The 23,386-nt window shown below is 43.7% G+C and overlaps 1 protein-coding gene across 5 annotated transcripts in view; it reads left to right on the top strand.

Moving 5' to 3' along the window:
• The first annotated feature begins 644 nt into the window (after window positions 1-644).
• Window positions 645-23,386, top strand: part of MCF2L2 (MCF.2 cell line derived transforming sequence-like 2) — a 210,876-nt gene continuing 188,134 nt past the window's right edge. For 4 of the 5 annotated variants that reach the window (XM_039321823.1, XM_039321824.1, XM_039321827.1 and 1 more), the window contains exon 1: window positions 645-986. In XM_039321823.1, coding sequence (XP_039177757.1) covers window positions 725-986 — 262 coding nt within the window. In that variant the 5' untranslated portion in view covers window positions 645-724. Of the gene's footprint in view, window positions 987-19,904; window positions 20,928-23,386 lie in introns of those variants that run through there. The other variant, XM_039321826.1, reaches the window with a different exon arrangement.

Here is a 23,386-nt window from a genome sequence, read left to right as displayed (position 1 = left end):
TTTCTTCTCCCTCCTGTTGATAATGACTGATAATGAACAATAGATCGAATGACTGAATGCTAGTTACAATGACAGAGGGACAGACAGGACAGCCTCTACAGTCCTTCCATTGTTTTGGATGCCTTCAACTCCCACCATCTCCAAACACCCAGGTCCATATGAATTACGCCAGGTGGAGAACGACTGCCTATTTTCCACGCACGCCACCTCTCTCTCCCTCTCCCTCTCCCTCTCTCAGGAAACACGTTTGCGGTGTCTTCCCACAGTCGCCTAGCCCGGCCAAAACCGCCTCCATTCCTTGAAAGCCAAACGGGAGGGGCGGGAGGGAGAAGTAATTGGACGGACCCGGGACTGACCAAAATAAAATTTAAAAAAAAGGTGCCCAGAAAGCACCCCCAGAGAGACCAACGTCTGTTTCCAAAGAAGCGGGGGGCGGGGGCGAGCCCTGCTTCCCCGCAGCCGGGAATGGTTTCTCCTGGGTCAGGCGACGGGAGACCCCTTGGTAGATTCCGCTCATTTCAGTCAGAGCGAGCCAAAGAGCGGAGCGGAGGAGAAATGCGGGCGCCGCGCAAACAGCAGCCGCCGCCGCCGCCGCCGCCACTGGCCAGTTAGCGGGCCGAGATTTGGGGTGGGGTGGGGTGGGGGCGTCCAAAATGCCTCGCGGCTCTGGAAACAACCTTGCCGTCAGCCAGGACGAGCGGGCGGGCGAGCCTCGCCGCGGGGGATGTTGCGAGAGCCGCCCGCGCTAAAAGCAGGTGCGATCCGGCAGGCTTTGTCGCGGTGGGAGTGGCACCCAGCATTGTCCCCGCGACGGCGGCGGCGGCGGAGCAGCCTCCCGCTCCGGCAAGCGTCTTGGAGAAGGTGCGGACTTGCGGTCTGGAGGCTGCGCCGTCGTTCCGGGTGTGAAATGCTGGTTTGGCTGAAAGAAGAAGAAATGTCGCATCGGGAACTCAGCCAGCGCCTGGCAACGGTCATCACCCATGTGGGTAAGGATGGCATCGCTTCCCTCCACCCGAGCTGCCTTCTGCCCGTTTGGGGGTGGTGGTGGTGGAGGGTAATCGCCGCCCTCTTGGCTTGGGTGATGCCCGGAAGGTTAGGAAGAAGCTTTTGTATGTTAGTATTACGGATGGATGGGGGGGGGGGGGAGAGAGCTGGGGAGGAAAGATGGGGGGGGAACGAAAGCATTTTTTATTTTTTTTATTTTTTTTTGCACTGCATGTTGGCCCAAGGTGGCTCCTTCATGGCCGTTTTATTATTATTATTATTATTATTATTATTATTATTATTATTATTATTATTATTATTATTATTATTATTATGGCTCATTGCATATTATTATTATTATTATTACTACTACTACTATTAGCCAAGTTGGAATGGATTCGTAAATTTTCCTCCGTGGATTCTCAGCAAGCTTAGGATGCTGTTGGCTTTTAATATCTTTTATTATTATTATTATTAATGATCCAAGAGGAATTGCCGTTTCTTTGGTTTTGAATAGAAATTGCCTCCCTGTTGCCCTTTAACTGATAAATTCTGGGAGGCAAAAACAGCTGCGGAGGGGAAGGGACGGGGGGGGAAGCCACACTGTGGCTCCCACCTCCCACAGGTGAACCTTTCCGCCATCGATGCTGTCTCTGCAATGGGAAGCAGGAAATCATCACGCTTGGCTTGGTTCCAATTGGTCTTTCATCCAACTCGGAGCACTGAATGGGGGGGGGGGCACTTTCTCTGTCGAAGCTCCTTAGTAAAGACAGCTGTGCCACGGGTGGCATCTTGCAAGGAAAGCACCGCTGAGTTGGAAAATGCTCCAATCCCAGCCCGCAGAGTTTTTGTTAATGTATGTGTGTTTGTGTGTTAGCTTGTGTCTCCACTAAGTGCATAAAAGGAGGGGGGGGGGACAGAAATTAACATTCTTTGCTAATTCCACGTTTTGGTTCAAATGTTCCTGCAATGGAGTTTCCCAGCCCCAGCAACTTTAAGACTTGTGGACTTCAACTCCCAGAATTCTCCAGGCAGCCTGCTAACTGGGGAATTCTGGGAGCTGAAGTCCACAGGTCTTAAAGTCGCCCGAGGTTGAGAAACATCGCTGTAGAGAATATTCCTTTTCCTATACAGTGTTTCTCAACCTTGACAATTTTAAGGCATGTGGACTTCAACTCCCAGAATTCCACAGCCAGCATTGCTGGCTGTGGAATTCTGGGAGTTGAAGTCCACATGCCTTAAAATTGTCAAGGTTGAGAAACACTGTAAACCTAGTAGATTGCTTAACTTCTCTCTCTGGGTCTGTGGCAAATTGTTATAGAGCCGGGGATGATGGAAGCAAGGACTGGAAGATCAGGCTTTAATGACAGAAGGCATTTCTTGCAGACAGAGTCCAAAAAAGTCAGCCCCAGGTGGAACTTCCCCTGCACCATCAGAGTCGTCAACTTGATTTTTTTGACCATATCCTGCAAACACTTCTGCTTGCAGGCCTGTGTCATTGGAAGCTTGAACCGTCCTAAGTTGTTTATTAATCTCTCTAAATAGGCAGGTAAACAGAATGACTATTCTCATTTATTTTCGTCTTAAGGCAATGTTTCTCAACCTTGGCAACTTTAAGATGCGTGAGCTTCCAGATTTTTTCACCTGGGGAATTCTGGCAGCTGAAGAATCTTAAAACTTGCCAAGTTACATCTTAAAGAAACATTATCTAAGGTGAAGTTTTTTGCTTCGTTGTGATGACTTCATGGATTGATCCATCTATTTTCTTAGCTGAAGTAAGGAAGTGGGTGGTTACTACCTTCTTTTAGAATATTGGTTTGATTTCTAATCTAGTTTACCGCTCATGGATTTCCTGGTGGTGTCCCATCCACGTGTTTTTTTGGATTGGTGGTTTTCAACTTCAATAACTTTAGGATGTGTGGATCTCAACTCCCAGAATTCCTTGGCCATAATGCTGGTTGAGGAACTCTGGGAATTGAGATTCAGTCAGGAGATCCCAGCAGGAAATTTGTAATGATCAAAGTCCTATCCTGGATATTCATGGGGGAATGAAAAAAGTCAAGACTTTCTAAATGATTATTAAGATTGATGGGATATTTCTTTCTCTTTATTTCCAATACTCTTAAATTATCTGAACAATAGTTTGTCAATAATGTTTAATTCATACTATATTGATATCATTATATCAAAACAATATAATGCCTCAAAGTTTATGCGATAATAAGAACATAGGAGAAAATTAAAAGGAGATAAAAATGTCAGAGGTGGTCACACAATGAAAGCCTGTACGCACATTAAAAAAAAGGCAAGGCTTTGATTGTTCTATGGTAGTCGCTATCTTGATTTTTTTTTGACCCCTGTTTGGTGGACACCCTGTGGCCAGCTAAGCTATGACCTTCTACCTTGCTTGGAGCCAGTGGCAAAGCATAATTTTTACAGTAATCTAGACTGCCCTGGTGACGCAGTGGTTAGAATACAGTATTGTAAGCAAACTCTGCCTACAGCCTGCAGTTGGATCCTGATGGAGTTCAGGATTGACTCAGCCTTCCATCTTTTTGAGGTCGGTAAAATGAGGACCCAGATTGCCGGGGAGCAAATATCCTGACACGATAAACTGCCCAGAGAGTGCTGTAATGCACTATGGGGAGGTACAAGCAATCCTCGACTTACGACCACAATTGAGCCCAAAATTACTGTTGCTAAGTGAGATATTTGTTAAGTGAATTTTGCCACATTTTATGACCTTGCTTCAGCTGTTAAGTGAATCACTGCAGTGATTAAGTTATTAACACGGTGATTAAATGAAAGCTGGCTTCCTCCATTGTCAGAAGGTCACAAAAGGTGATCATGTGACCCTGGGACACTGCAACCGTCATAAGTATGAATCGGTTACCAAGTGTCTGAATTTTGATCACGTGACTATGGGGATGCTGCAATGGTCATTAAGTGTGAAAAACAGTCATAAGTCGCTTTATTCAATGCCGTTGTAACTTTGAACAGTCACTAAATGAACTGTTGTAAGACAAGGACTATCTGTACATAAGTGTAAGTGCTATTGCTGTTCTATACAGCACAGATGCTGAACTATTTTGACTCTGCTCACATGAGATTTCCTTCTGTCAATTGGCTTAATCCCCATAACATATTCTTTTTTTTAAAAAAAAAAAACTGCGCTTCCTGACAATTTAAGGCTCAAATCTCTCTCTACAGTAAGTGTGAAAGGTAATAATTTCTACTAATACGTTTCTCTCATGACAACAGCCCTATGTAAAACTTGCTCCAGAAGTAAAAGGGAAGATTATTAAAGGAATAATAAATTAAAGAGCTTACAGCTGGCTTTGTACAGAGTTGCTTGGTGGTCTTTTGATTTTTTCCCCAATATTACTGAAATATTGGATGGCACTCTAAAGCAGATCATCTAATAGAGCAGTGGTGGCGAACCTATGGCACGAGTGCCAGAGGCGGCACTCAGAGCCCTCTCTGTGGGCATGCGCACTGTCGCCCCAGTCCTAGGCCTTCAGCTGGGTTTTATAAAACCTTTTCGCTTTAGGCCTCCGTTGCTGTGTGCAAAAAAAAAAAAAAAAAGGTTCAATCAATCAGTCAATTTCAACTTCTCGGGGAAAAAAAAGATCTCACAAAGTTGGAATTGATTGATTGAACTTTTTAGTCCCACCCAGTCTGCTGTTACCACTGCAGCCACGCCCACCAAATGGGCCACGCCCACCCAAATGACCACACCCACCTGGCACCCAACGATGCATAAGTGGGTTTTGGGTTGCAGTTTGGGCACTCAGTCTCTAAAAGGTTCGCCATCACTGTAATAAGAGGTAGTCCTCCAAAATCAAATCTATGGAAACCTGCATAGTTATAAATTCAAGTGAGAAGTTTTTTCTCCACTTATGGAGTGTGTGTGTGTATGGGGTTTCCAGTGATATGAAATACCACAGGAACACATAAGCAGCCTTGTGGTGAGTTCAACCATTTCCAATTGAAAAGAAGGGAATACATGTTTGAAATTCCTGGATATTTCCTTGGGTGATCAATTCTGTCTTTCCTCCAAATGGGAGAACATTCAATTTCCTTCCCCTTCTGTGTCTTTCTTATCAATGACGTCAGGGTGGCAATTTATTGTGGAATATCACACACCTGGATTCTAGCCACTGCCGACTGCTGCAGTTTCAGCCTAATTAGGTTAATTTAGCTTGGAGATTTGTTGGAAAAACCTGGTTGTGCAATTCCTATGAGAGCCATTTTCGTCTTATGTTTCTCTAAAAAGTTGATGGGGCCATCCATTTCACTCAGAAGAGTTCCTTTGTGTGAGGTAGGCCTCCATCTAAATGTGATTCATAAGCAATAAATAAATATAAATAAGTAAATAAACTGTGGCAAGCAAAGGAGGGTCACTGATGTATCTCTATAAAGGCTGTTTCTTCTCCCTCATGACAAGGAGTTCTCAACTTACAATCACAACTGATTGTGGCTAAGTTTTTTGTGGCTAAGCAAGACAGTTAAGTGAATTTTGCCTCATTTTACATTTCTGGCCCACGGTTGTTAAGTGGGGCACTGCAGTTGTTAATCCCCAAATTCCCAAGTCATCAATTGATTTCCACACAAGATTTCCAGCTGTTTTTTTTTTCTTTGACCAAGATGCAATGGCGGAGGTTGGGTTTTATTTCCTTCTGCTGCGTGTCTTACTCTTATTCTTCTATCTGCCCCAGCACTCAATCTGGAGGAAAAAAAAATCTAGTAGAAATATATTCTTTTAGAATTTAATTGAGCGTGGAAAGGCAGGGAGGTTGATATTGATGATAGAAGAAAAGACATTCACATTTATTTTATAAGTACGTAAATCAGTGTTTCTCAACTGTAACTGTAAGATGTCTGGACATGGCTGGCTGAGGAATTCTAGGAGTTGAAGTCTACACATCTTATAATTTCTAATGTTGGGAAACACTGACATAAATAAATGCACGGATGCCAATACAGGTAGTTCTCAACTTACAACAGTTCATCTAGTGACCGTTCAACGTTACAACGGCACTGAAAAAAGTGACTTATGATGGCTTTTCACACTTAAGACCATTGCAGCGTCCTCGTGGTCACATGATCAAAATTCGGACGCTTGGCAACTGACTCATATTTATGACGGTTGCAGTATCCCAGGGTCATGTGATCCCTTTTGCAACCTTATGACAAGCAAAGACAATGGGGAAGCCACATTCACTTAACAATCATGTTACTAACTTAACAAATGCAGTGATTCACTTAACAGCTTTGGCAAGAATGGTTGTAAAATGGAGCAAAATTCAGTGAACAAATGTTTCACTTAGTAACAGAAATTTGGGACTCAATTGTGGTCATAAGTTGAGGATTACTTGTACTCCACTCACAAGAGGGGGAACAAAACAGAATAATTCTTCAGCAAAAATTCTTTATTCTGAAGCACCATTTGAAGGGGGAAGCTATCTGATTGCAAACCAGCATGTGTCAACTTATCAAAACGGAATGGAACCCTTCTTTAATGAAAATGTTAAATCACTAAAAATTCAAATAAATGGTACCAAAATGGCCCATAGCATAAGTCAAACAAGCAACATTCAATAAAAATAACAAATATGGTTTTTTAAAAAGCCAGTTTATACCAGGAATGTTGAGCACATTTCTGAGAAAAAAGATTGGACAAAATTTGTTTGGAAGGGCAAATCTTTCTTGCTTTCTCCTGTTGTTCTAACTACTTCTGAATATTTGGGCAGAATAGATTTAAAGGAAATACAAATAAATCTCCCACTAACCACCATCAATCTTTCTCCTAGCTTCAGGCCATGAGCCAGGTGCAAAAAACATTTGCATTCAGTCTCTTCCAACACTATTTGGTTACATTATTTGTCAGCCATAAAGGGATTATTATCACCGCATAAGCATTGAAAGGGCTGGAGAAATTATACTGGCACACCTTCCTCACTAGATTATTTTGCACTGTTGGGGTTTTCAGCAATTAGCTGCAAGTAGAATTTAAACAGTTGTTCTTTAGGTACTTAATATTGTTCGGTTTTATCCAATCCTCCCACACCCCAAACAAAAACCTTCTTGAAAGCTTCATTCAACAAAGTTCCATTGCAAGTTTCATTAAAAGCTTCCTTCTTTTAATACTTTAGTAACTGGGAAAATTTATCTACTAGTTTTATGTCTTTCCATATTAGTTGAGGACTCTGGCTCTCTTTAGTGACTCTAGGACAGGGGTCTTCAAACTTGGCCCTTTTATGACTTGTGGACTTCAACTCCCAGAATTCCTCAGCCAGGCATGCTGACCTAACCAATCAGAACACACCTCCACCCAATCAGAACACAGCCAAGTTCCCACCCAATCAGTTCATACCACCACTGGCAGTTAAAAGGAAGAAACAGCTAAGACCACACATTGCTCCTCGAAGCACGAAGCTGAAAGCACCAGCCTGAAGATGACGAATGGGACTTCGTCGAAACGTCACCAAGACACTTCCAATTTTACGTGGGAGAAAACCCAAAAAACCAAAGACCTACATACAAACACCCGCAAAAACCTCAGAAAAAAAATATATATATATATTTAGGTTGCTAACAGAATAAAGAGAGAACTATTTTGAGTTCCTTTAACTCTCTTCAGCCAGAATTACTCTTCTGAGATTCGAACCTGGGCTATCTGCATGTTAGGCAGTTGTTATAACCTCTAAGCCACAGGCTCTCTCTCACTTTGTTAGCTGTCAGGAGAGAGACAGGGGGAGGAGACATCACCCTGCCAACAAAAGTGCGTATAGTCAGGGCCATGGTTTTCCCAGTTGCAATGTATGGCTGTGAAAGTTGGACCGTAAGAAAGGCTGAGCGAAAAAAAATGAGGCCTTTGAACTATGGTGCTGGAGAAGACTCTTGCAAGTCCCCTGGACTGCAAGGCGATCAAACCGGTCAGTCCTAGAGGAGATCAACCCTGACTACTCTTTAGAAGGCCAAATCCTGAAGTTGAAATCAAGTACTTTGGCCACCTAATGAGAAGGAAGGACTCACTGGAGAAGAGTCTAATGCTGGGAAAGATTGAGGGCAATAGAAGAAGGGGACGACAGAGAATGAGGTGGCTGGATGGAGTCACTGAAGCAGTAGGTGTGAGCTTAAATGGACTCCAGAAGATGGTAGAGGACAGGAAGGCCTGGAGGAACATTGTCCATGGGGTCGTGATTGGTCGGACACCACTTCGCAACTAACAAAAACAAAATATGTATATGCGCATGCATATGTGTGTGTGTGTGTGTATGTGTGTGTGTGTGTGTGTATACAGTGAATGCACCTCATACAAGTAATCCTTGACTTATGACCAAAACTGAGCCCAAAAGTTCTGTTGCTAAGCGAGACAGTTGTTAAGAGAGTTTTGCCCCATTTTATGACATTTCTTGCCACTATTGTTAACTGAATCACTGCAAGTGTTAAGTTAGCCACTAGACTGTTAAGTGAATCTGATTTCTCCATTGACTTTGCTTGTCAGAAGGTCACAAACGGTGATCACCTGACCCTGGGACTGGCTGCATACTTATGACTGCAACCGTCATAAATATGAGCCAGTTGCCAAAACGTCTGAATTTTGATCATTTGACCATCGGGATGCTGCAACTGTCGTGTGAAATATAGTCATGTCGCTTTTTTCAGTGCCTTTGTAACTTCAAACAATCACTAAATGAACGGTTGTAAATCGAGGGCTTTGTGTGTGGGGAGGTATGTTTCACCACTATTATCAATCTCGGCTTAGTCATAGCCTTGATTAATATTTTTGCAGGAAAAAGAATAGGTCTATACCAGGGGTAGGCAACCTTGACTCTTTTATGACTCGTGGTGCTGGCTCAGGAATTCTGGGAGTTGAAGTCCATGAGTCATAAAAGAGCCAAGGTTGCCTACCTCTGGTATACTGTATATGCTCTTATCTGTCAAAGACAGGATGAAAATGTATTCATATGAAAACTGTATTCAGAATTTATTTAATACATGTTCCTGTCCTTTGTCTGGACCTCTCACCTGCACTTTAACCCTCAAGAGTCATATAACACCTCTTCTCAGTTCCCACATTTGCTCAGTGACAGATTCAGCCATGAATCATGATTTAGCTGTATCAGCTTAGTAGAGGCCAGAAAAAGGACACTTTTTATGGTGACGGAAATGGTTCTTTTCAAAAGTCTTTTACAAGCACCCATATCTTAAATGCTGTCAAAGTCCACTATTCCTCTGGCTATTGCATAACAGCTTTTTATTCCATGGGGATGGGATGGCTATTAGTTAACTGCAGAATTTTGCTTTATATTGATCTCTTAGCACCTGGCTCATCTTGCGGGGTAATCTGGTAAATGTTTCATTGGTAGATCGCCATGAAATTCCAGGACTATAAGCTAACCTGAAAATAATGTAAAAATAAAATCCCGGAAACAGTTACCAAGAAAAAAAAAACCTCAGTGTTTTAATAAAGTCTCCAGATGTGGAGCTTGATTATGGGAATGCTGCAACAATATTTAAGAGTGAAAAGTTGTCTCTTTTTTCAGTAACTTTGAAATGATCATTGAAGAATGGCTGTAAGTCAAAGGCTACTTATACTTACATGTTATTGCTTTTTTTAAATCAATTACAATAAAATGGTTTTGATCTATCTATCACTGGTAGCACAGAAACTAGCCAATAAGCCTAAAAGGTTTAATTTCCCCAATTGAACCACATTATTTTGAAAATCTAAACAGAAATCCTTTCTCTCTCAAGTCTGTTCAGTATAGGCTAGAAAACATTATGCCCATTTCTGCAGAGCAGTCAATCTTAAAATATATCAATTTTGTGTTTTCCTGTACTGGAAAGCTAGCATGGGTTGTGCCGAAAGACTTCCTCTGTTGCTTACTATTTTGTTTCCTTCCTCTTATGCTTTTACATGAGAATTACGGGCATCTGTCATGATTAGCAGCCATACTTTGCATTAGGAATGTAAGCTGAACCGCTTTATTAATGCTGCCGCATTGTACACAGCCGGATATGCCTAGGTCAGCTTGGATATTGTTTTATGCAGTTTTCTCTACCCAGTATTTTAGGCACCATACCAAATTAAAACTGGGGTTGATAGGAAAAACAAAACACAATCGCTATTCAATCAGTTATTCCAGCCTGATGACCCATTGTGCCTTCGGTTTTTGAATTTCCATCCATTTGAATCAGGATTATGGGTCTTTTCCCAATACTACTACTAAGCCCCATTTCACCCCCAGGTCAAGAATGAGACAGTCATAGGTGGTCTTTAGCTGGCTGGAGATTAAAGTTACTTTTAATAATAGTAAATAATATATTAAACTTGTAGGAGCCAACTTTGGAGGGCTCATGACAGCCAAACAAGGGAATTGCAATCAGTCTAATAACATTGAACTTGAGGATAGCGAAGGTGATAAAATGAGGGGCTCACATCTCTCTCTGCCCAATACTGCGTGTGTTGTTCACTGGGCCTGCTGAAGCATCTGGGTGGTCTTCAAGGGCAAGCCCATGTACAGAACATTACAGTAGTCAAGCTGCAAAGTGACCACGGCAGGGGTCCCCAACCCCAGGTTGTGGGCCTCAACCAGACTGCCGAAGCTGCAGGCGAGTGCACAAAGCATCATTTGTGCATAGGTGGGATTTAGGTTGCACATGCAAAACCATTCCCCCCCGCCGCCATCAAAACCACCAAAAGCCGCTGCCACTGGTCTCAGAAAGATTGGAGAGTCCTGGACTAGAGCAGTGGTGGCGAACCTATGGTACGCATGCCAGAGGTGGCACTCAGAGCCCTCTCTGTGGGCACGGGTGCCATGCCCCAGAGATGGCAACCATCCCTCTTCAAACAACCACCCGCTAACTTGCTGAGGTCCCATATGGCTGGATGCATCCCAGCATAGCTGGTTTCCTTTCCCCCCCCCCCCCGACGTCCCATCCCTCCTGGCCTCGCATGTTCTCCTTTTCCTGGACATGACCCACTGCATCACCTCCTCAGCTGTCAGCTGGCTATCCAGCTCAGAGGCGGCTTCTCTGAACTGCTGGTGGCGGGCTGCAGAGCCCCAGAGTGTGCCGGTCGAGGGGCTGGCAGGCTGTGGCTGCTGATGGACACTGTTGCCCCCCATGCGCTCGCTGGCCTCTGTGTGCAGGGGCCAATAGTGTGAGGAAGCAGCCGCCCTGGCCCCTGCCTCGCCTTACCCTACGACAATGGCACCCCTGCCCTGCCTCGCCTTTATCACCCCACCCCGCAGGATGAGCCTCCTACCCACCATCCCACCTGCCAAAGACCCCCTGGATCTCCCCCAACCCTGCCTAGCCCTCACAGGCGTCTCTCCCCACAAGCAACATCAAGGTGACCACGACTACCTTGGCCACACCCACCCAGTCTGCCATGATCACCACAGCCACGCCCACCCAGTGGGCCATGCCCACCTGGCACCTGGAGATAAATAAGTGGGTTTGGGGTTGCAGTTTGGGCACTCAGTCTCTAAAAGGTTCGCCATCAGTGGACTAGGGCACGAGTGACTGTCTGAAAGGCCCTCTGATCTGCAAAAAAAAAAAAAAATGCAACTGGTGTACCAGATTCCCACCTTATCTCGGCATCATCCAAAGATAGCTTGCAAAATGCATAAAATCTGCTAGAGTTTGTCACCCATTTAAAGACCCATGGATGAAGGAGACAGTATCTGAGAACACTGAGGCAGGATAGGCATGGAGCAGTGGAGAAAATAAATATTGTGCCAGTTTCATTTAGAGCAGTAGTTCTCAACCTTTTTAATGCCGCGACCCCCGACCGGTTGTAAGTCGAGGACTACTTGACCGGTCGAAGTCGAGGACTACTCAACTGGTGCAGCACCGTTTGCAGAATGGGACTTTTGGCGGGCTCAGCAGGGCAGAGACAGCCTGGACAATTCCTATTGGCTTTTGAAAGCCAATAGAATTAGACTCTATTCAAGAGAGTCTATTCTATTGGCTTTCGAAAGCCAATAGAATAAAAGGGAGTAGCACAGCTAAGGAAAAGGGGGAAAAAAATGGCGGACTGCGTTGTTTGGCGACCCCCGTGAAATGGTCGTTCGACCCCAAATGGAGTCCCGACCCACAGGTTGAGAACCACTGATTTAGAGAGCGCCATATTTGGGAAAGCTCACACACATTTCCCCCTCTTTTCTTCCAGTGAACAAGTAGAATGATGTATCCATTTCAGTGCAGGAATTCTAGCATCCTGTGAGATTTTTAAAGGATGGGGTTTTCTTTAAAGGCGCAAACATTACAAAATTTGCGGTAAGGTTCAACAATCAAACTTCTAAATGCCTCTAAGCTAAGATAAAACCACTTAATGAAAAGCAAATCCAAGACTTAAATCCCCCCCCACACAAATAACACGAAATGAAAACCATAAACAGGAGCAGGAAAATTACTGTATCAGCACATCGATCTTCCTCAAGTATGCCTAAACCTGTTATTTCGATGAGTTTAAGAATCTTGAGGTTTTTTTTACTCTTTAAAAAGCTGAAGGACTAAATATTCTAAGCCAGGCAAGTGAATAGGAACCAGATGACAATTTCTCCACTGCAAACCACTCTTAATAAGGCTCAGTTGTGGCAGGTAGAGGAAAAAATGAGGGTTGATGGCGATTCTTAAGCCTTCCTTTGAAATCATCTGAATCTCTGTAATAACTTTCTAGTTTCCTGAGGTTCTCAGCCTATACTTTCTACATACAGGTAATTTTCAACTTACAACCACAATTGTGCCCCAAATTTCTGTTTCTAAGTGAGACAGTTGTTAAATGAGTTTTGCCCCATTTTACGACATACTACTGATGATGATGATGATGATGATGATGATGATGATGATGATGATGATAAAGTTGGAAGGGACCTTGGAGGTCTTCTAGCCCAACCCCCTGCTGAGGCAGGAAACCCTATACAATTTCGGACAAATGGCTGTCCAGTTTCTTCTTAAAAGCTTCCAGTGTTGGAGCATTGACCACTTCTGGAGGCAGGTTGTTCCACGGGTTAATTGTTCTAACTGTCAGGAAGTTTCTCCTTAGTTCTAGGTTGCCTCTCTCCTTGATTAGTTTCCATCCATTGCTTCTTGTCCTGCCTTCAGGCACCTTGGAAAATAGCTTGACTCCCTCTTCTTTGGGGCAGCCCCTGAGATATTGGAAGACTGCTATCATGTCCCCCCTCGTCCTTCTCTTCATTAAACTAGACATATCCAATTCCAATAGCCATTCCTTATACGTTTTAGCCTCCAGTCCCCTAATCACCTTTGTTGCTCTTCTCTGTACTCTTTCTAGAGTCTCAACATCTTTTTTAGAGTCTCAACATCTTTTTTATAGTTTTTTACAAAACTGGATGCAGTATTCCAAGTGTGGCCTTACCAAGGCATTGCAAAGTGGTATTAATACTTCACGTGATCTTAATTCTATCTCTCTGTTAATGCAGCCCAGCACTATGTTGGCCTTTTTGGCAGCTGCAGCACACTGCTGGCTCCTATTTAAGTGATTGTCCACTAGGACTCCAAGATCCCTCTCACAGTTACTACTATTGAGCAAGGTATCCCCTATACTATACCTGTACATTTGGTTTTTCTTGCCTAAATGTAGAACCTTACTTTTTTCACCATTGAATTTCATTTTGTTAGATAGTGCCCAGTGTTCAAGTCTTTTGCCACAGTTGTTAAGTGAATCACTGCAGTTGTCAAGTCAGTCACGCAGCTGTTAAATGAATCTGGCTTCCCCCTTGATTTTGCTTCTCAGAAGGTCACAAAAAGAGATCACATGACCCTGGGGCACTGCGACCGTCATAAATATGAGTCAGTGGCCAAGCATCTGAATTTTGATCACATGAGCACGTGGATGCTGCAACGGTCCTAAATGTGAAAAACTTTTTTCAGTTGCTGCTGTAAGTTTGAACGGTCGCTAAATGAAGCATTGTAAGTTGAGGATTACCTATATATGAAGTTTAATACATTAAAGGTTTTTCTGAGTTGCAAATAAAATTGTGAGCCTTGAAGAAGACAAGTCTTTGTCTTCACTTTCTACCAAATGTACCATCTGACCACGCCTTGTGTTTCTGTGACAGTTTTAAGTCTCAGCCCTGTGATCAGTCTTAGGACAGGTCTAAAATTCTTGGCCCATCACCACCCCAGGACTTCCAGACTGTAAGAACAGGTGCTATCTTTTCTGCTGGTTGGCAGATCTAGTTTTTTTTACAGTTGAAATTTATCCAGTGGTGGCCTACTACGTCAACAAATGATCTTCAATCCTAGAAGATTATACTTCATTCAATCTTTATATCTCCCAGTGGACAATCTGGAAGTTTCTGCCCAGGAAGCCCGCTGTTTTGGCCATTCTTTTTCACTGTGTTAATATATTTATTATCTCTGAAGATTTGTGCATTAGTATTACAACTATTAACCTGACTGGACCCTATTCAGCAGTGGGATTCAAATATGTGAACAACCAGTTCTCTGTGTAGATGCCACTTCCGGAAGTCCATTCTGGGCCTGGGCAACAAAAAATTAGCTACTGGTTCTGCCAAAGGGTGTGAACCGGCTGAATCCCACTACTGACCCTATTCCCAGAACTAGCTGTCTGCAGCTGAAGTTTCCACAGCTCCTTACAAGACTAGCACTGGTGACGTTACCTAGTTGGGTAGTGAAACGTCTGCAAGAAAACAATCAAGCTCAGAGAGCATCAAGGACCCCTCATTTCAAACCTGAGTTACAAATATTCTGCTTTATTAGTTACAAGTAGCTATGTTTCCCTTAGCCAGAATGGGACACTTGACTGATTGCCCACCCTGTTCCAGCTTTAGCAGTGCTGTGATGACAACAGTTGTTATTATGGACTATCCGGAAGATTTCCACTGATCCAGAACTCCACTTTAGCACAGAGGCTCTCCATTATCATCCAGTGTAGGTTTCATCTACAAGATCCAACCATACCTATTACCTTTTAGTTTTCTGAATGTGGATTTAGTGCTCTTTCAGAAAAGCATTACGTTTGAATCCGGAAATAGCACAAGGATAGGTAACAGGCACAAAGGAGGAATTAGACTGAGCAGAAGCACAGGAAGAAATTTCTCCCGCTTCATCCCATACCTCCCTTAGGAACTGCCACCTGTTAGTTGCAACAGGACAGAAGTCTAAACTCACTGCTCTACGCATCCCTTGAAACTCAGCCCAGTTTCCCTCACCCTAAACCAGTGCTTCTCAATTATTTTCTGTCATGCCCTCCTAGGAAGAAGAAAACATTTTGCGTCCCCCGCGCGACTGTAAAATTTTTTTTTTCTGTACAGAGGACCGATTTCCGGGTCTAAAAGTCACACGGGCGGGTTTGGCCAATCAGGATAGAGCATCATGTCTATCCAATCGGGTCCTTTGCATGTGTCACGTGCGTTGGCGGTCATGTTGTCCTCCGCATCAGGCTGCCGCTTGCGAGTGAGTCGGATGATCCGATCTAGAAATCCAATATGACAGTATTTGCCGAGGTCAAACGAGCGCCCCTTTACGGAGCCTCGCGCCCCCCTTGGGGGGCGCGCCCCACTATTTGAGAAGCACTGCCCTAAACCAGGGATAGGCAACCTTGGCTCTTTTATGACTGGTAGACTTCATTTCCCAGAATTCCTGAGCCAGCCATGCTGAGGGGAAAAGGAGAGGTTTCCAAGCTGAGCCACGCTGGCTCAGGAATTCTGGGAGTTGAAGTCCACGAGTCATAAAAGAGCCAAGGTTGCCTACCCCTGCCCTAAATTAAGGAGAGTGATTGTGGTTATTTTCTCCCTTCGGCAGGTATTGCTGATGGAACTGGAAATGAAGCCAGGACAATCAATTAATCCCCATTCTTAAATTGACTCACAATAAGTATTTAAAGACAACGCCATTTGCCAATCTCATTTTTGTGACAGGAAAAAAAAATTGGGAATAGGAATGGCAGACTTTAGGCCAGCATCCTTTTCTACTAGCTCAAGGACGAGTGGATCACACTCTAGGCCAGGAGTGATCAACTATGCCATTTTATGGTTTATGGATGTCAACTCCCCAAATTCCATGCTGGCTCAGGAATTCTGGGATTTGAAGGCCACAAGTCATAAAGGGGCCATAGTTCCCACTTCTGCTCTAAGGCACCAAGAAGATCTCAGCATTCTCAGAGAAAACTCAGTACTTGCAGAAGCGCACAAAAATATGATGGTTAGTGAGGACTGAGCATAGTCAGTAGACAAGGAACATGGGATACTGCCTGTTGATAGCGGTGAGATGGAATGGAGTCATTTGAAAGAAGGGCTGGCTGGCACCTGGAATAAGAAGACTCAGTTTTCTGACATCTTATAACAGGAGTGTCAGACTCAATTTCATTGAGGGCCGCATCAGCATTGCGGTTGCCCTCAGGGAGCCGGGTGAGTGTGGCCAGGGTGGGTGTGGCCTACTGGGTGGGAATGGCCAGCTCTACATCGTTCCCGTCAAGAGTGCCTGTGGGGGCCTGGGCAGGAGTGGGAGAGATCTGAGGGTCTCTGGCAGAAGGGGCTGGGACCGGGGCAAGTGCCAAGGCATGGTGCATTTCTTCATTCCTCACAAAGGGTGACACCTTCCCAGCATGCACCCAGGAGGCAGGGCCAACATGGCAGAGGCTGGTTCCTCGCTGTTTCTCGACGGCCTTGTGGAGCTAAGACTGAATGTATTTCAGCATAGATGGCCACCACAAAATTGTACCTTGGCTCCCGGCTGGCCTGGGCCAGGGCCAAGGCAGCGGGGGCCGTTCCCTCACTGTTTCCAGGATGGCTTCACGGGCCACAAGAAACCACTTCGCGGGCCGCATCTGGCCCCCGGGCCTTGTGTTTGACATGTCTGCCTTATAGGTATTCTTCAACTTACAACAGTTTATTTAGTGACTATTCAAAGTTAAAGTGGCCCTGAAAAAAGTAACTTATGACCATTATTCACACTTACGACCATTGCAACAGCCTCATGTTCACATGATCAAAATTCAGACGCCTGGCAACTGACTCATATTTATGACGGTTGTAGTATCCCAAGGTCATGTGATCACCTTTTGTGACCTTCTCGCAATCAAAGCCAATGGGGAAGTCAGGTTCACTTACCAACTGAATTACTAGCTTAACAATTGCAGTGATTCACTTAACAACTAGGTCAAGAATGGTCATACAATGGGAGAAAACTTAACAAACATCCCACTTAGCAACAGAAATTTTGGGCTCAATTATCGTAAGCTGAGGGCTAACTTGTATTGCAGCTCCCAATTGTAGGTTTCATTTCTACCTATTTAAATACTTGGACACATATTTAAATATGATGCCAACCTATTGCAGAAGTTTCATTGTTTTGCTTAAAATACATACTGAAAAAAATCTGTGGGGTCTGCAATCTACTTCACTGGAATCGCTCTGGCTGTATTGACTTCAACCATAATTGCTCTTTTTGCTGATCTAAAAAAAAACCCCTTCAAGAACAAAGCAGAGCTATAAACGTCTTCACCCTGGAATCTTGATGTGGAGACCTGTTAACATTTCTAATGCCATCGACCTCCTGTCTAAGGTGGATCAATATTCATATTTTGATGCCGAAGCTGACAAGAAAGTTCTGGACTTTCGTTTAAAAGGATCTTCCTGATGTTTCAGAAGACAGGGAGAAGAAATTATACTGAGTCAGAAAGAGGCCTTCAATCACACATCATCACAATGGATACTAATCCTTAATTGCTCTGCAGTCCACGAATCTTTAAAAGCTGATGAAGTTTTGAGTCATAGAGAGCCATGGAATTGTAGAGTTAGAAAAAAAATCTCAAGGAACCCTGCAAAAGTGTTCAACTGTGTGGAACAGCTTGCCTTCAGAAATTGTGGGCACTCCATCACTGGAGGTTTTTAAGAAGAGACTAGTCAGTCACTTGTCTGAGATGGCATAGGCCAGTGGTTCTCAACCTTTTTAATGCCACAACCCTCAACTGGCCGTAAGTCGAGGACTACTCAACTGGTGCAGCACCATTTGCAGAATGGGACTTTTGGCGGGCTCAGCAGGGCAGAGACAGCCTGGACAATTCCTATTGGCTTTTGAAAGCCAATAGAATTAGACTCAAGAGAGTCTATTCTATTGGCTTTCAAAAGCCAATAGAATAAAAGGGAGTAGCACAGCTAAGGAAAAGGGTGAAAAAAATGGCGGACTGCGTTGTTTGGCGACCCCCATGAAATGGTCATTCGACCCCAAATGGGGTCCCGATCCACAGGTTGAAAACCACTGGCATAGGCTCTCCTGCTTGAGCAGGGGGCTGGACTAGAAGACCTCCAAGGTTCTACTCTACTCTACTCTACTCTACTCTACTCTACTCTACTCTACTCTACTCTACTCTCTATTCTGTTCTGTTCTCTATTCTGTTCTGTTCTGTTCCGTTCCATTCTTCAGAGCTGTCTGTTTTCTTCTTAAACACCTCCAGAGATGAAGATCCAACTATCTCTGTAGGTAGAGAGCTCCATTGTTGTACACATTTTACAATCAGGAAGGTTTCCCCTATATTTAGAGGAAATCTACATAAGTAGCTAAAACAAATATTCATTATTTATGGTCCTATTTTCTGCTGAAAATCCATCCTCCTCCTCCATCTTGTCTTCCCTGTAGCTTCCCTTTATATATCGGAACGTGGTTATATATATCTCTCTCCATTTTTATTTTCACGAAAGATGATCACATGACCCCTGGGCACTGCAACCATCATAAAGAGGAACCAATTGCCAAGCATCCAAATTTTGATCACATAACCATGGGGATGCTGCAATAGTCCTAAGTGTGAAAAACAGTCATAAATCGCTTCTTTCAGCGCCGTTGTAACTTCAAATGGTTGTAACTAAATGTATGGTTGTAACTAAATGAATGGTTGTAAGTCGAGAACTACATGCAGTCATTGCCATAATGTGGTTTACATAGTCCTGGCATCTAATGTGAACTCACTCATGGCTACTTTAATACATCATGGCTGATTAAACTGGCTTAGAGCAAGAGGATTAGGGTCCATTAGCTATTGGAATAATATGTAGGGATCTTGGGAGATAGGAAATCTTTGTTATTGTAGTTGGACAATAAAGACAGGTGGTTCTTGTCTGGATTATCTTGAAGAGTAACATGAATCTCACAAGACTGAAAGAGTAGTTCTCAAGGGAACTTCATCTACATGGAGGGAGAGGCATGCAGTGGGATAGCCCAAGGCTCTCATCCAGTTTTGGCTGCCACAATATAAAAAAGATGTTGAGACTCTAGAGCAGTGGTTCTCAACCTGTGGGTCGGGACCCCATTTGGGGTCGAACGACCATTTCACAGGGGTCGCCAAACAAGGCTGTCCGCCATTTTCCCCCCTTTTCTTTGGCCACGCCCCTGGCACCCAGTGATGTATAAGTGGTTGGGGGTCACCACAACATGGGGAACTGTATTATGGGGTCGCGGCATTAGAAAGGTTGAGAAGCACTGCTCTAGAAAGAATACAGAGAAGAGCAACAAGGATGATTAGAGAACTGGAGGCTGAAACATATGAGGAACAGTTGCTGGAATTGGGTATGTCTACTTTAATGACAAGAAAGACTAGGGATGACATGATGGCAGTGTTCCAAGATCTCAGGGGGTGTCACAAAAAAGAGGGGGTCAACCTATTCTCCAAAGCACCTGAAGGCAGGACAAGAAGCAATGGATGGACATTAATCAAGGAGAGATACAACCTAGAACTAAGGAGAAATTTCCTGACAGAATATTCAATCCGTGGAACAACTTTCCTCCAGAAGTTGTGGATGTTCCAACACTGGAGGTTTTTAAGAAGAGGTTGGACAAACATTTGTCTGAAATGGTATAGGGTTTCCTGCCTGAGTAGGGGTTGGACTAGAGGACCTCCAAGGTCCCTTCCAACTGTGTTATTCTATTATTCTCCTCCTTTCCTTTTTCTCTCCAGAAAACTATAGAGGAATCCCTTCGAAAACCCTTTCCACTCCTCCTCTCCTTCTGTGAGCTGAGTTTTGGTTGTTCAATTTGCCGCTGTCTCCCAAGGTCATTCCCACAAACCATTACAGCTACACTTGAGGAGACCACCTCTTTTTTTAGTGCTAATAACAATCTTTTCTTTGCATTAAATAAAGGGTGGAGTAAGAGTTAAACTTGCTTCCTCCTCTGGTGACACCAACCAATCAAAGTACTTGCTTTGATTTGAATAGCCCCGCCTCTTTATTTTGCATAGTTCTTGCTCTGCAGCTGGGGCATAATGCAATATTCAAATCTGCATGCAAAATCCATCAGGTATTCTGGCTATTTCAAAAGCTGATGCTGTTCACAAGAAAATGAAGCAATTTGTGAATATCCTTCCTTGGCAAAAGATAATCGCAGCCGGAACAGGCATTACAGAAACGGAGAGAAAGGCATGTTTTGTGCAGGAAAAAGAAACGTGCTATAATAATTTGTCGTCCCTTTGGTTACGATTAGCATTTTTCTTTTTTTTCTTTTTTTAAAAAAAGGTACATTCTGTACTGAACCGCAAACTCAGTGAAGTAAAAGAGAAAAAAGAAAACATATTACGATTAAAAGCAGACGGGAGGGAAGAAATGCAGTCAATAAACCTATAATGATCTGGACCAATGGCTTTGGGAGATCTCTTCAAAGTACAATGACCTTCAGTGAACTTAAGCCAGATAAATCACCTGCAAGAACTGGGAGCTTGACATGAGTAAAAGCTAGCGGTGGGAGAAAGCAGCATAATAAGACCTCTAGGATTGACACTGTCTTGGGTTCATCAATGGATTCCCGGTGTGAGCAGTGCAGAAAATACGTTCTTCGCCAGAGCTCTCCTTTTTCTCCTTTTTCCCTTGTCCGAATAACAGAAGGAGAAATGAAGTCCTATTACACTTTCTTAAGAAAGTGTGCAGAACTGGAGAAGAGAGCCCAGACAGGTAGGTTGAAATCTCTCTTACAATCACCAATGTCTTCTCTGAGATCAAAATTCTGGGGGAACAAATCTTAAAGCAATCAATGGTGGAAGTTTTCTCTTTATGTGGATAAGGGGTGGGGGTGGGGGTGGGGAATAAGGCATTATTAAAGTGCAAAGAAAGGGAATAATTGTGTCAGGAGTAGCCGTATTTTGTTGCATCTGAATTGTTCTATTAGTGGGTTTGGGGATTTTGCACTGCCGTTGACCCTGAAAACTTGGAGGGAACAAATTAGAAATCTCAAACCAAAACGAAGGCTAGGGAGAACGAATAACTGATTAAAGACTGCAAATGGAGGGATACTATGAGAAATAGACTTTACAGCATATTTTCTTTTGGTACAGCCCAGGGCGAGTTGCTCTCTCCCGAGCTCAATTCCTCCCTTACAAAATTGGTATCAGAATAACAGAGTTGGAAGGGACCTTGGAGGTCTTCCAGTCCAACCCCTTGCTAAAGCAGAACACCCCATATCATTTCAGACAAATTGTTGTCCTATCTCTTCTTAAAAACCTCCAGGGATGGAGCACCCACAATTTCTGAAGGCAAGCCGTTCCACTGCTCTATTGTTCTCACTATCTCCTTAGTTCTAGTTGCTTCTCTCCTTGATTAGTTTTCATCCATTGCTTCTTGTCCTGCTTTAGAGAATAGCTTGACCCTCACCCCTCTAGCCTTAGATCAGTGGTTCTCAACCTGTGGGTCGGGACCCCATTTGGGGTCGAATGACCATTTCACGGGGGTCGCCAAACAATGCAGTCCGCCATTTTTCCCCCTTTTCCTTAGCTGTGCTACTCCCTTTTATTCTATTGGCTTTTGAAAGCCAATAGAATAGACTCTCTTGAATAGAGTCTAATTCTATTGGCTTTCAAAAGCCAATAGGAATTGTCCAGGCTGTCTCTGCCCTGCTGAGCCCGCCAAAAGTCCCATTCTGCAAACGGTGCTGCACCAGTTGAGTAGTCCTCGACTTACGACCGGTTGAGTAGTCCTTGACTTACGACCGGTTGGGGGTCGCGGCATTAAAAAGGTTGAGAACCACTGCCTTAGATAGTGAAACACTGCTACCATGTCGCTCCTGGTGCTTCTTTTCATTAAACTAGGCATACCCAACCCATCTCTGCAACTGTTCTTATAGGTTTGAGCTTCCAGTCTCCTAAACAGAATAACAGAGCTGGAAGGGATCTTGGAGATGCTCTTCTCTGCACCCTTTCTAGAGTCTGAACATCTTTTTTTATATCGTGGCAGCCAAAACTGGATGCGGTATTCCAAGTGTGGCCTTACCAAGGCATTATAAAGTGGTATTAACACTTCACGTGATCTTGATTCTATCATTCTGTTAATGCAACTTAGGACTGTGTTGGCTTTTTGGGCGGCTGCAACACACACCTGGCTTGTATTTAAGTGATGGTCCACTGGACTCCGAGGTCCCTTTAAAAAGATAGTTAAGCTCTGTGTATGTAGAAGAGTAGGGAAGAGTAGGCAGGAAGCTTTGTTACCCTCTTGTGACTATAGCTGGACTAAGTAGATGGGTGACTCACGCCTGCTGCCATATACAGGTAGTCCTAAACTCACAACCACAACTGAGCCCACAATTTCTGTTGCTGAGACATTTGTTAAATGAATTTTGCCCCATTTTATGACCTTCCTGGCCTCGGTTGTTAATTGAATCATTGCAGTTGTTAAGTTAGTAACACAGATTGTTAAGCTTTAAGTCAATGGGGAAGCTTAACCACCTGTGTTACTAACTTAACAACTGCAACGATTCAGTTAACAACCTGAGGCAAGAAAGGTCGTAAAACGGGGCAAAATTCATTTAACAAATGTCTCACTTAGCAACAGAAATTATGGAAGCAAGTGGAGAGAGATACACTTCCAGACTTGCAAGACTCTGGCTACTATAACCTTACAATAAAGGTGAGTAACTAATGGGAGGATTTCCACTCTGGCTTACCTTGAAGGGCTGATAGTACAAGAGGTGAAAGAGATACAAGTAGCTCTTGACTTACGGCCAGAATTTTCCCCAATATTTCATTGCTAAGTGAAATAAGTTGTTAAGTGAATTTTGCCTTGTTTTATGAGAGTTGTCAAGTGAATCACCGCAGTTGTTAAATTAATAACATGGTTGTTAAGTGAATCTGACTTCCCCATTGGTGTTGCTTGTTAGAAAAGCCACAAAAGGTGATCACGTAATCCCGGGACACTGCAACCGTCATAAATACATGCCCATTGCCAAGTGTCCCAATTTTGATCACTGAACTATAGTCAGGGGTCTGCAAGCTTGACAACTTTAAGACTTGTGGACTTCAGCTCCCAAAATTCCTCAGCCAGCTATTCTGGGAGCTGAAGTCCACAAGTCTTAAAGTTGTCAAGGTTGCAGACCCCTGACCTCGGGGATACTGAAGTAGTCATAAGTATGAAAAACGGCCATT

Source organism: Crotalus tigris, unplaced genomic scaffold, assembly GCF_016545835.1.
Source record: "Crotalus tigris isolate CLP2741 ecotype Arizona unplaced genomic scaffold, ASM1654583v1 scf7180000023829.5930981, whole genome shotgun sequence".
Taxonomy (NCBI): Eukaryota; Metazoa; Chordata; class Lepidosauria; order Squamata; family Viperidae; genus Crotalus; species Crotalus tigris.
Note: the sequence above shows the minus strand (reverse complement) of the source record. Positions and strands in the feature narration are given on the sequence as shown.